This window comes from Macrobrachium nipponense, chromosome 6 (assembly GCF_015104395.2).
Source record: "Macrobrachium nipponense isolate FS-2020 chromosome 6, ASM1510439v2, whole genome shotgun sequence".
Classification (NCBI taxonomy): domain Eukaryota; kingdom Metazoa; phylum Arthropoda; class Malacostraca; order Decapoda; family Palaemonidae; genus Macrobrachium; species Macrobrachium nipponense.
The window spans coordinates 121,471,791-121,485,283 of NC_061108.1; the positions used below are offsets into that span (position 1 = coordinate 121,471,791).

Sequence of the window (13,493 nt, forward strand, 5' to 3'; positions counted from 1 at the left end):
GTAAGATTTAGATTAATTTTGCCTAGAAAGAATGATATTAAGGATCCTTTCATAGGCAGACACGAGCTGAGACCCAGAAATAACGTTTTACTCATTGTGAAAATGCACGCAGCCATAATCAACCAAGCGAGAAACAACTGTTTTGCGTGAAAAACCAAATCGGATAACAACAGCCATTTTGCTTACATTTCAACATCGTGCGATTGTAAAAAATTTCCGTACATTTATGTTACAAATGACGATAAGTAGAATAGGACTGCTATATGTTTACATTACAGTACTGTATACCTTATTCACCATGGAAAAAAGATCAACAAGGAAAAATGTGTGTGCTGCAAAATTTAAGCTGCAAATTTTTCATAGCTAACAAACCTGAGGTCTTAACAATATGATAATCTTCTAGTGATAGCCGGAAATTGGTTAAAAACAATAAAAGATTGTATTGCAAGAAATCTGTGGCATATGGCAACTCATGCATACTGTGAACCCCCCATATTTGCAAGGGATGCATACCAGAACCCCCCCCCCCCACCCCCGCAAATACTTAGAAACCACCTCTAAAAGCTTATAACAGCCTATCTTGAAAGTTAAAATACCAAATGTATACTCAAAGCATCATTCTACATCAAATATGTATATGAATCTTAAATAATTATTAGTCTGGTACTGTATTAATCTTTGAAATGCTATTATTAACATTTCAAAGTCATCTTAAATATTTTACCATTAGAAATATATATGTACCGTCAATAGCACAGAGAGAGAGAGAGAGACGAGATGCGAGGATGAGAGAGAGAGATAGAGCCTTGAGAGAGAGAGAGAGAGAGAGAGAATAACTCCTTACAATATCAAAAGATTGAAATGAACCTCTGTAAGCAACACCTCTTACCCCATATGTACGTAAGTATACATTTGTCTATCGATCATTAATCCTTTGGTAAGTGCATAATGTGATATCTCTGACAGAACCCCCAACCTCCCTCCCTTACTTCACAATTTAGGTAAAAGAGGGAAAATTCTGTTCTTTAATTTTTTTAAACAACCTATTAGAGAAATGTATAAATATTATAAGAACACTACTTATTATTTAGTCTTAATAATATTTGAAAATTAGTAGTACTTATTATGTATTATGCAAATCATTTATCATACAAAGAGAGAGAGACAGAGAATTATTATTATTATTTCATATCAATCTTATTAAACTTAATGTAGTGTTAATCAATACTAATATTTGAAAGTTAGTAAATCATTTTTGTATTATGAAAATACGTAACCTCAAAATACACTACTAATTAGTGAATATTTATCGATGGATAAATGTGTTAATACCAACTGGTTAAAGAGACTTTCCCTAAGAGAGAGAGAGAGAGAGAGAGAGAGAGGAGAGAGAGAGAGAGAGAGAGAGAATTTTTCAGTACTATATCTTTGACCCCAAGATGGCAGTAATGATTAGAGACTCACTAAGATGGCAACACTCCCCTACCCTTGTTGACAGGCTTCTTTGACATTTGTGACAGCTCCACCCTCCCACCCTCTCCCCCAGTTGCTATGCTAAAAGACTGGGTTTTCCTGCATTCTTACATAATTTTTTATATTTACAAACTAAAATCTTACTAATTCACAATAGTATTTTCTTTAATGAATTGATATTATTGCTGTTTACATTCACATTATTTGAAAATTAGTAAATAATTTATTTACCATACAAAAACATACATCTCGGTAAGAGAGAGAGAGAGAGAATTATTTTTTTATTTAATATAATTTAATCTTATTAAACGTAACACAGTATTAATCAATATTAATATTTGAAAATTAGTAAATCATTTCTGTATCACAAAAATGTATTTAGTAAAAAAATAACATCAAAATACACTAATTTGTGAAATAAAAAAATAACATCAAAATACACTAATTTGTGAATATTTATCAACAGAATAACTGGTGAATGAGCGAGTATCCTGTGAAGAATTTTTAGATAGGCCCAACAGAAACACCTGCGAATCTTGAGAACACGAGGCCATCAACTAGGGCTACCAGTCCGGATGCCGTGACGTCACTCCCAGTAGCCTCCCCACCTGTGAAGTCAGCCTCAGTGATTCTTAAATGACGTCAGCCTCGTCCATGATATCATCACAGTTGATTGTCAACCCTTCAGAGGCGTTCTTTCAAGAAGTGTCGCAGGTCAAGGGCTCTGCCCCCTTCTCCATCACCTTCTACTCCTCCCCCTCATTCTTGAGTCAGACAGAGGATTCAGGACTTTGTTGCTTTTTCTGAGAGTAAGAGAGGTGTTTTGCCATCTTCCCAGCATGGAAGTGTCTCCCCCCTTTACGTATGTGGATGTGTTCCAGTTTGTGATGATCTTCCCTCTCATCAGAGTTTTCAGGTTAGTTCTCCATCTCCTCAGCCTGTTCAAGTTTGTCGTAAGGATGAGAAGCCTCTGATTAAATAGTTGAAGGTGCTCCCCTCTCAGGTTATTAATACAAACCTCCCAGGAGTTCTCCTCTTCCAGAGCCTGCAGCTTCGCCTGTTCATCCCCACGGATGTAAGTGTCGGATGGGAAGCTGTTGTGGGTCACAGACATGAGACTGTGGTCAGCCATGGACATGTCTTGCATCAAAGTAAGTATGCTTCTCCTCTGCATGATGGGAAGAACCATCTTTATCCTGTGTCCAAGAAGCCTAGGCCCTCTTGTTCTCGTTCTCCGAGGAGTTCCTACATGTATCGTTTGCCTTTGAGTCAGGGATCGTGGTCCTTCTAGGCATGAAGTGTGGTCTCCTTCTCCAGGATGTTCTCGTTTTTTGGTCAACCTCCCAGGATCATGTACGTCCTTCGTCGCATGACCGTGTATGTGCTTCATCTCGTGGCCGTGTACGCATGACCATGTACGTGCTCCATTGCACAACCGTGTACATGCTTCATCGCGCAACCACGTATGCGAGTCCTTGTGCACAAAGGTCTTCTGTTGTTCGCGGGTATAGTTCTGTTGGAAGGGGTGTTGCCCGGACTCCGAGGGAAGGTTCTCCAGTGGCCACAGGAAAGTAGGATCTTTCTTGGTCGTCTACGTCTCGTCGTCGTTCTCCTATGCCGGATCCAGAGGAGGGGGAGAGTAATGAGTTTCTGTCTTCTTTCTAAGAGGTTATTGATCTCATTCATAAATTCAATAATCTTGCGGGTAGTACACATTACCGTTTGAGCTCCCATGTTTGGGTCATGCTCAATCGCTTTTGCAGCATGTTAATGCTTTGGTCTCAGGATGGGATGGCTCCCTGCATCCAAAAAGGTCGTTTAAGCTGCTTCTCCTTCCTCTTGTGTGGCATAGGAAGTACTATTCAAAGAACATGGTTCAACTGATGTCTCATCAAGTGAATTTGGACATGATTCACTTAAAGTCTGGCTTAGCTCTAAGATCAGGTGAGGGGTGAGGGTCCTTTGTTGTCCTTTCAAGAGGCCTTGAGTTTGGAGTCTACTGCTTCCTCTGCCTTCCAGACTGTGTGGTGGCTGGTTTGTGGTTGTGTGTGGTGGCCAGGATAATGTTATGTCGTTCGGAAGGAGGTTCCATCAGCTCACCTTCAGCAGCTTGGTTTAGTCTGGCACTAAAGCCATTTCTTACCTGGTCAATCTCAGTGCTAATTTATGGGCCAACCTGCTCTTGATTAGGAGGGATGCAGCCCTGTTGAGGTGACAAATTCAGTGGACCCAGAGTCCTTGTCTTCATTTCGAAATGGGGACCTCCTGAAATCGCAATTTCTCTTCCCTAGGATGCAGCTAGAAGATGCAAAAGATGGATGGCATGGTGATACCAAAGGCAGTCTTGAAGTCGGAGCCTTATTCTCACCCTCCTCCTCCTCCTCCTCCTCCTCCAAGGCAAAGTAGGGGGTCTACTCCAAGGAAGTCTGCCAAGCAGCCAGCGTCCATTAGGACTCCTCAGCTTGCAGCTTCATCAAAGTCAAAGCAGCAGCTACGTCCCTTTCGGTTCCGCTCCTCCAAGCCAGGAAGGGGGGCTAGGGGAAGAGGCAGAGCGGGTCATCAATAGAGAGGGCGCCACTGCCACAGGCGGGGGGAATGCCTGGCGGGCCATTGGGCCAAATGGTAATATCAAGGAGCGAAGAAGTGGGTGGTAGAGGTCCTTCAGGTGGGGTGTCTACTAACTTTTGACCCTCCTCAACCTGACTCATGCTCAAGGCTCTCCGAAACATTTAGCTCTCATGGAGGAAGTGTCCAAGATGTTGTACATGGGCAGAGTGGAGGAAGTTCATCATCCTTCACTGGGGTTCTTCAGTCGGATCTTCCTGGTAACCGAGCTAGAGGCGATTGGAGACCAGTGATAGATCTTTCCACACTGAACCACTTCGTCAGGAAGACAAAGTTCAGAATGGAGACGTCCCGGACAGTTTTGGCAGCAGTAAGGCAGAACAACTTCATGCTGTTGATAGACTTGAAGGATGCTTACCTCCAAATCCCAATCCATCCTTTGTCCTGAGATTCCTTCGCTTCAGCCTTGGAGAGCATGAGTTCCAGTTCAAGGCCCTTTGCTTTGGTTTGTTTACAGCCCCTCAAGTGTTCACAAGGGTCTTTATCCTGGTTTCAACATGGGCCCATGCCCAGGGGATTCACCTGTTGAGATACTTCGACAATTGATTGGTCTTGGCAAGTTCCAGGGAGAAGCTGGTTGAGGACCGGGACAGTTTTTTCCAGTTTTGTCGGAGCCTAGGCATCGTAGTAAACCTGGAAAAATCCAATCTCCTTCTCAGACAGAGGATTCTTTACCTGGGTATGGTAATACATACGGCATCATTGAGGGTTTTTCTGTCGGACCAGAGGTTGCAGAAGTTCAGGGCAATGGCTCATTTCTTCCTTGCTGGTCCCTCATGGGCGTCTCCACATTCGCCCTCTGCAGTGGAGACTGTAAGAGTTCTGGTCGTCGGCAGGAGATTCCCCTTAGCATCAAATACCTCTCTTGGAAGAGGTAAGAAAGAGTCCTACAGTGGTGGTTGAACGACCAGAACCTTACAGTGGGAATTGTAGCTTTAGGTGAAAAAACAATGTTCAAGCTGCTAATGACTAAATTATTGTGCATCGGCAACATAGATGAACCTCCCCCTAAACTTTGATATGTCATCAAACTCAACCTTAAATAAAATTGGAGAGATGTCTTTCAATCAAAACTAATGGGCATGAAAGAACATAGTATTTTACTGTTCTTTTAATGTTTATGGCAGATGGGACAAACCTTTTCCCCATGGTTATCTTAAGACAGAAAATGATGACTAAACAAAAATTCCTGAATGGTATCGTTGTCCACATTCATGAAAACCTAAACCATGTGAATGGTGAATGATCGCTATGTTTGTATTTTATAATACAATAGTAATATTAGAGTATTGCACATACAATATTATTGGATACAGTGTCGTAAAGCTTAACTTTTTAAAAGAACCATGGAAAATATGCATATTCATTATGCTTGTCTTTTAAATTCCGATAATATTATGTGATTATTACATACGCTAATTATATCTCGTGTATGATGTGACCTCCTTAAAATTAGCTTCAAAATTAGGTCTTCAAGAGTCGCATGATACACAAGTATATATGGTAACCAAAAGCTAGCCTATACACAGATGGTTTTGTAATTTAGCAGTCGTCTTATACTGCACATATGAGATGACTTAATGAACAATTTGCCATTATTTTTTACCTTGTCTTTTCGAAAGTTTGTCTTATACATGGAAATATACGGTAAACTGCTTTTGCTTGCACAAAACATGTTCACTTTCTCAAAATAAAAGATTAGGTAAAATTCAAATTTAAACTCTGAACAACAAGACAACTGATGTTGCACATAGTATATAGTACTGTACAATGAGATATACACCCTAGACAGGCACTTGCACTCCATGGAGGTTACTGCACAAACAAAGTTCAAAATGCAAACTTACCTAAACCACCAGGCACATGTTTAGCTGATACAAGATTATCAAGATTAACAAGATTAGAGTTTTCACCGAGGAATGCTGCCGGACTCTTTGACTTCTGTGGCTCTCGAGTATTGTTTTCTGGCATTGATGATCCCAACCCACTTAAATCAAATGCATCTGATAATCCATCTGTAAAAAATAATAGGAGTTGAAACACATCCTTGTATGTTATACTATTAAATACAAAAATCTATTTTTTTTAATATGAATATTAGTTTCTACATGGTACAGAAAAGTAAAATTATTTTCAGGAGCTTATCACTGTGAATTAAATCTCAGTATCCTGTGTTAAGATCACTGGTTTCAGCAGTGCTGTGGAAAAAATTAACAATGTTTTAGCATGCTTTGAATTTACTAGAGAGCATGTCAAAAATTAACTTCATGCTGACGGAGAAATATAGCAACATGCGATTTACATCAAGCTATAAAACTAAAAACAATAAAATTTTTCACCTTCAAAAGACAAATTAAGTTGAAGCTTTTGGTTCCAAATTATGGTTCAGAATGAAAATACAATGCCTATCTCCTTTCTCTACAATACTCCAAATGATACAAATTAACCTTTTGAAGATTGAGGGGGAGGAGGGAAGTCAAAATCTCTTTGCCAGAACAACTGACCTTCACTGATTGAGCAAAAATGCTTAGCAATCATTTTATGCGACTACTACTCAGTTTAACATTGTATTTCGTGCTACATTATTGAATTCTGTGTCATTTTATAGATATATTCTTCATCTTTATCATATGTTGAGGAATGTCCCAAAATAAAAGAAAAACAAACATTGAAATCATGAGTAAAAGAGTTGTAATGAACATTTATTTTTATTAAAAACATGCTAAAATAAGAGAAGAAATATTAATTTGTGTTTACACGGTATTAAAGTATGATAAATTGCCTTCCCAATTACATGATTACTATTTAAGCTACTTATGATACCACAAAATGCATTCAAGAAAATATATCTGAGTGGCAGGCATAATAACAGCTTTAATGTTTTCTTTTTTAATTTACCATAAATCATAAAGTATATCAGTCTCTATGAAAATAAGTATCCATACATGCCATAATCAAATTTTGTTGACACTTATGATTTTTAAGCATTTATTAAAAAAATATCTTTTGTTGATGACCACAGTCATCATCTGAATCTCTGATGTTAAAAAATGGATGACAAGTATAATCATCATCAGTATTTCCAAGGGTTAAGAATTACAGTGCATTATTAAGTAGTGAAAATCTTGTCAACTGTTTGCCATGATTACTATTATATCCTCTTTTCTGTTGGGCTATTTCATCCTTTCAGGATGGGTCCCACTCATTTCCATTTTTTCTTTACTAGGGCTTTAATTTAAATACTGAATATTTTAATTCATAAATATTTAAGAAAAAATATAAATGTAACATTTACTACATAGGTACTATTAAGTATTTGCTATTATCATCATCATAAAAGTTTTACATCAGTTCACTGGGCACACATCTCAAACAAACTACTGTTAACTATCTATAATTTCAACTTCGTTAAATTTCAATTAATGTTCAGGATAACAAAGTAAATTAAAAGTAATAATGCTCAACTATGAAACAGTAAGGGTCAGCACCAAACTTTTGTATTAACCTTAACCAACAGTGAAAAACAAAGAATGGTCATTTCAAGTTACTACCATAATAGACCTTATTTACCTATCTACTTCAGAATAGTAAAGCAATCTACATTACAATTCCTATTAATTATAAAATAAAAAAGGAAGCATATTTCATCTTTAACCCTTCATGGACAGATTAATCCTGTAAATAAACAATATTAAGCGTCATCGATTTGGAAAGAATCAGGTGGGAAAGAGGTGCCAATACTTCTATAGCCCATAAATTCACGAATGGCAACTTTTACACTGGCTAAAATCAAGGTTAGGCGGCTCATGCAAGCTGAGTAGTGGTTTTGACTTCGAGATGGAATGTAGTGCCTCTCTGTCTCATGTGATGTCTTTTTGTATATTTGCTCAAAAATATACCTTGGGGTTGCTGTTGGTTTTTGTTCTTGTCTTTTACGATAGTGTCTGTTGGAAATGTAATTTAGCAAAGAAAAGTGCAAAGAAATATTAGAAAAAACAAAAAAAAAGTTACTGAATCTTCATTCTTGGTAACTTTACGTAAGTATTTTTTCAATAATAAGCTAAGAATTTGTTATTGATTTTATTTCTTAGCTGTAATTATAATTTTACAAAAAAAAAGCATAAATAAGTTGGTAAAATTTACTATTGTAGGAGTGTAAAAGAGGTCCCACAAGGGGTTGTACATAGCCATTTTCAACTTCTTGTTGAAGGTAGGAGAAATTTTTTAGAATTTTTTTTTCTTTCACCATGTGCATTTGCATATCTTCCCCTTTCCATTGATGTGTTTTTTTGTAAATTGGCCAACCTCAAAGTTTACCCGGCCTGAGGAGCTGCATATCGATGTGTTTACCCGTTCAGTAAGGGTTAAAGGATGAGCACACTGCACCAAGAAAACCATACTTTTTAGGATGGTTGTACTGTACCTTAAAAAACATATGTACTATTCATTATCTAAACACATTTTTTAAAGTTAGTTTGATTTTATTTGCATTTTTGCAGGCAAATGTCCATCATCTAACACATCTTGACACAATGATAAAAAAACAAAGCAAGTATCAGGCTTATTATGAACTAGACACTTACTTATATGTTGGAAATTAAACCTGAATTCACTCTTAATTAATCAAAGACCAAGTTAACAGCTTAACCTAAGACTGAATTTACTTTGGATTCCCATACTAAATATTTTTTAACCTCCATGGAGTGGTATTTTTAATAACTTTTCATGAAATCTACAATATTGTATAGCTATTTTAGTTATCTTCAACAGAAATTCCTGCCATTCAAGTCTTAAGTTAACCTAGCATAGCTATGTAAATTCTTTATGGCTGGTTTGTCATCCGCACATGGAATTCTTATTTTACTACATGGATTCATTTCTTTTATTCACAAGCCTTAAAATAAAAGCTTTATTAGCATTCACATTCCTTTTACTGTAAATCTCTATAGAAAGACAGACAGAAACCAAATCATGAAGATTTCAGTCATATACTGTATTCATTTTGATGTGGTTCACTTCTTTCTTGATAAATATTTTAATACAATATGTAGGAATTTCTACTTGCATAAAAGAAATGTACCTACCCTTTTCATTGGGTATATAAAAAATCAGTTAACTCAATATTATAAATGACAATATAAAAACATGCAGAGCTCTTCCCTTTTATGAAACAATTTTTTTTCAAACTGAAGAAAATGGACATCACCATCCATTCATAGATTAAAAGGCCTTCCTTACTGACTTTTGCATCTGCTACATTAGTAACAAAGATGCAAGATCCATGGTGTTGAACCGCCAGCTCTTTCTACAATGTCTGAATCATTATTTCATTCATCTCAAACCAGTTAATCACATAGTACTGCCTTTTTTTGTGGATGAGGAAATCCCAGTCTCACCTGACTTATGGTACATTAGTTAAGTCCAGAATATTTTCATTATATGTTCTTCCAGCCTACTGGCACTGGCTCTTCTTCAGCCTCAGCCTGTAGTTCAATATTTGTAACTATGGAAGGCAAATAAAATATATGGACAGGTACAGATCTTTAGGAATTAACTTTATGAGCAAGACCAATGAATGACAAATATTAACCTTGCACTGAAGAACATGTTTTTCATTATTAAAGGAGAACCCAACAATACTTCAATCCCAAACTCATTAGTACACACAAAAAGAAGTTATCTGTATGGAATTTGTTCTGACAAACAGGCTAGGATGGTGTCTTGCATCAAGGAACTAAAAACATAATATATAGATGTTTTAGTGAAAGGTCCAGGAATAAGATATGACAAATTTTCTAAGACAATTTGTATTTTTCATAGCTACAAACCTGAGGTCTTAACACTAGAATAATTTCTAGCGCCTAGCTGGATCTGGTTAAATCGCAGATGAAAGCAAGGAATCTTGTGAGATCTGGCAACGTGTGAAGAGTGGTCAAGGACCACTCACCCATGCCACAGCATGTCTTTCTTAAAACCGCCTGGACGAGAGTTGTGGTTGACCTCTCTTGGCCTTTAGCCAGTTCATTGCCCATTTTTGCTTGTGTTTGAGTGTGTGTGTGTGCGTGTTGTTATTATGGCTTCTTCTGCTCCTTCTCGGCCTCGTCAATGTGTGTGCCCTGGAACTTCAGGTTTTCCGTGTTCTCATTTTTTGGCTTTGGCTACGACGGATCCACGTCACTTGTAGTAGGTGCCATTTTAACATTTGTACAATAACGAACCCCTGCACAGAATGCTGTGCGTGGCCTATAGATCAGTGGAAGTTATTTTATAATAAGAAGGAACATCGTAGAGTTTTGACTCTTCCTTTGTGGGAGGGTTTTTCTTCTCCTCTTCCCGATGCTTCGTCTCCTGCCGCTGTCACACCCCATGCTAGTGTTGTGCCTTTGTCCCCTTCCTTTTCTTCCATTGGTTAGTCGTTGGAAGTATCAGGAGGCCCTCAGGCTGATTTATGTAATGACATCCCCTATTCCTTGGGAGTTAATTTGATTCCCGAGAGGGAGGAGGTTTTTTCATCAGTGTCTTTTATTTCAGATTTGGAGGCATCCAAAATGCTGGCGCTACGGGGTCCACCTCCTTGGAGGGTTTGCTGGCGCACTTCTTGGATGCCTGCTACCCCCCTCCTCATGTTGTCCAGGCCATCCCCACTCCTTGGTAGCCGTGGTCAGCCAGCCATATTGTATTGCTATGCCAGTGACGATTGCCTCTTCTTCAAGTCAGAGGGAAGCCATGGCATCAGCCCCGCTAATGACGTCACAGAGTCAGCCATTTTGTATCCCTCCGCCAGTAGTGTCTGCTTCCCGTTCGGATCGAGGGGAAGCCGTGACTTCATCACCACTTGTGATGTCACTTCCATCGATGACGTCACTCCCAGTTGTCTCTGCTGCACTGCTGTGCTCATCTGTGTCGTCATTGTTTGCTGCCGTGCGGTCATCTCTGCCATCCAGTTTGCTGCCGTGCGGTCATCTCTGCCATCCAGTTTGCTGCATCTCCCTTCCATGTCGTCGGCCCCTTCTCTTGCTGATCCATCTGAGGCTTTATGCCAGGCGGTTCTTAAGAGATTGGACTCTGTTTTAGAAGATAGGTTTGCTGCCATGTCGGTTGGGGAGGACTGGAAGCAAGCATGTTGCGTTGCCCCCACCTCCTGCAGAAATTGTGTAAGGAGCCAGTGCTGTCTTCCTCTCCTTCTCCCCCATCTCCACCACGTCGGTGTATCAAGCATTGGAAGGGTAAGGACTTTGCCCTTTCTTTGTCTGCAAGTGAGGAGCAGCACGCCTGTGTTCCTGCGAGTGTTGGTGTTACTCAGAGTGTTAGTGTTTCTTCCCCTGTGCGATTTCCAGTGGCTGCTTCATCCTCTGCATCGAGTCACGAGTGTGTTGCAACCTCCCACATTGGTGCACATGTTGCAGGTGCTTCCGCTTCTCCTTCTCCAGGGCCTATTCGTTGCCGTAAGGATCTCAAAGCGCCTGTCAAGTGGTCGAAGGTTGTGAGGACGGAATTGGTGCAGCAGGAGTGTTTTCCTGCCCCTCTCCCTGGTACTTTCAAGGGTTCGACTCAGAGGGATTCTCATTCTGTCTCCAGTGTTCGAGATTCCTCGCCTATGCACATTCGTGCATCCGCCGTGGCCATGTTAGAGAGTCATCTATTGGGAGAGTGTGTAATGATATCGCAGGAGTTGGCGCTTGGATTCAGCCCAGAAAGATTAGTTGGTGTTTTGGGCTGTTTGGTTGCTGGTTCTTCTGTTAATTTACACGAGGAAGGCGCTTTGAATAAGCCTGCACATCCTTCTCATCGTCGGTCTGCGTTGCCGGAGCAGGAGGAGGGAAACACGCAAGAGTTTTTGTCTTCCCCTACAGAAGTTGTCGATCTCATTCGTGGGTTCAACAATTTGGAGAGTAGTAATCAGGCTCTGTCATCATTCACTCCTTCCTGCTTGGAAGCCTTGCTGGGAGCTGTGCAGGATCCCAAGTCATCGTTTCAACTTCCCTTGTCGGAGCATGTCCAGTTGGTCGTGCATAAGGTAAACACCTCTGTTTCAGATCAGGACGGTTCGCTTGCTCTAGGGGCTCTGCCAAGTTGCTTCCCCCGCCTCTCATGAACTCTGCATACTTGATGTTGCGCCATCTTAATCCGTCTGAAGCCGGGATTGACTTTGGAGCAGGTGAGGTCGGTGGCTCCATCCTCGTCTCCGCAGGATGCCTCAGCGTTAAGAGTCTACGGCAGCCTCCAAGTTGTAAACAGTTTCTTGGCTGGACTTCTGGTTGGCGGTCATTGCCATGATAGCTTCTGACAGGTCCCCAGAGGGGTTGGTGAGTGCTTTCTCTCTTGCCAGTTAGTTGCAGTTCGGAGGCAAGACGTTCTCATATCTTGCTCTGCCAGTGTTAATTTATGGGCTAACCTTCTCCTGATTAGAAGAGACGCAACTTTATCCAGGATGGAAAGATCAGTTGACCCTGAGTCCTTGCTGGCATTGAGGAATTTATCCTATTGTTAAGACTGAAGGTTTGTTCGCATATGAACAATATTATATTACGAATTTTAACCAGACCACTAAGTCAATTTATTTAACTCTCCCAGGGCTGTTCTCCATATGACAAAATTTAAATGTTTATATTATTAAGGTTTGTGAATAGGTGAAAGACATCAACACAGTGAATTCCCTACATGGATAGCAAAGAGTACATTTACATACTGATTTGATATATAAGCCTAATCAGGCCGATGTTAACCTAGGTTAGCCTTGGCTTTATGATTTTTCTGCTAAACTGTACACAATTCTAACAAAGCTTCCTATGCCGATTTGTTTCCAAAACTAGACAATCACTGTTGCTGAAGTTTGTACATGCACATAAAATATACATAACTTATTTTTTACCTGAATTCTCTTTATACATGGGGTGGGTCAGGAGTTATTCATCAAATAACTGTGGGTCAAACAAGTGTGACATCTGAAGATGACATCATAAAAATCACTTGAATGAGACACTTATATAACTATAAGATGACATGACAGTGGTATAAAATCTATGCACTATCCAAAGTTTTAGTTATTTATGGTATATACAGATAGGTATTGTACTACTATTCATTTCTCCAATGTTCCTCAACAATTCTAACTATGGAACTGCCCTCCTCCAATATTAAACACTTCAACCATCCTTTGCTTTAAAAGAAGTTTTTATTAAGTTTTGAGGGATCCATGACACAGGTGACATTACCTTAGCTAAACACACTAGATTAATGTTTTCCTATAAATGTCAATTTTGGGAAGCAAACAACAATGTCACCTGCACTAACAGTATCATTAAGAAAACTACTGTTAATTTTCTGTACTCCTCAAGCATCATTTTACTTGGTCAGTTTTTAAACAATATTGACCTCTTAATAAAGGCAGACAG

At 39.4% G+C, this 13,493-nt stretch overlaps 1 protein-coding gene across 14 annotated transcripts in view; it reads right to left on the reverse strand.

The window, feature by feature from the left end:
* LOC135216083 (epsin-3-like) overlaps positions 1-13,493 on the reverse strand; it is a 305,512-nt gene that overhangs the window by 40,389 nt on the left and 251,630 nt on the right. For all 14 annotated transcript variants that reach the window (XM_064251091.1, XM_064251086.1, XM_064251088.1 and 11 more), the window contains one exon: positions 5,946-6,113. In XM_064251091.1, the coding sequence (XP_064107161.1) occupies positions 5,946-6,113 (168 nt within the window). The remainder of the gene's footprint in view (positions 1-5,945; positions 6,114-13,493) is intronic.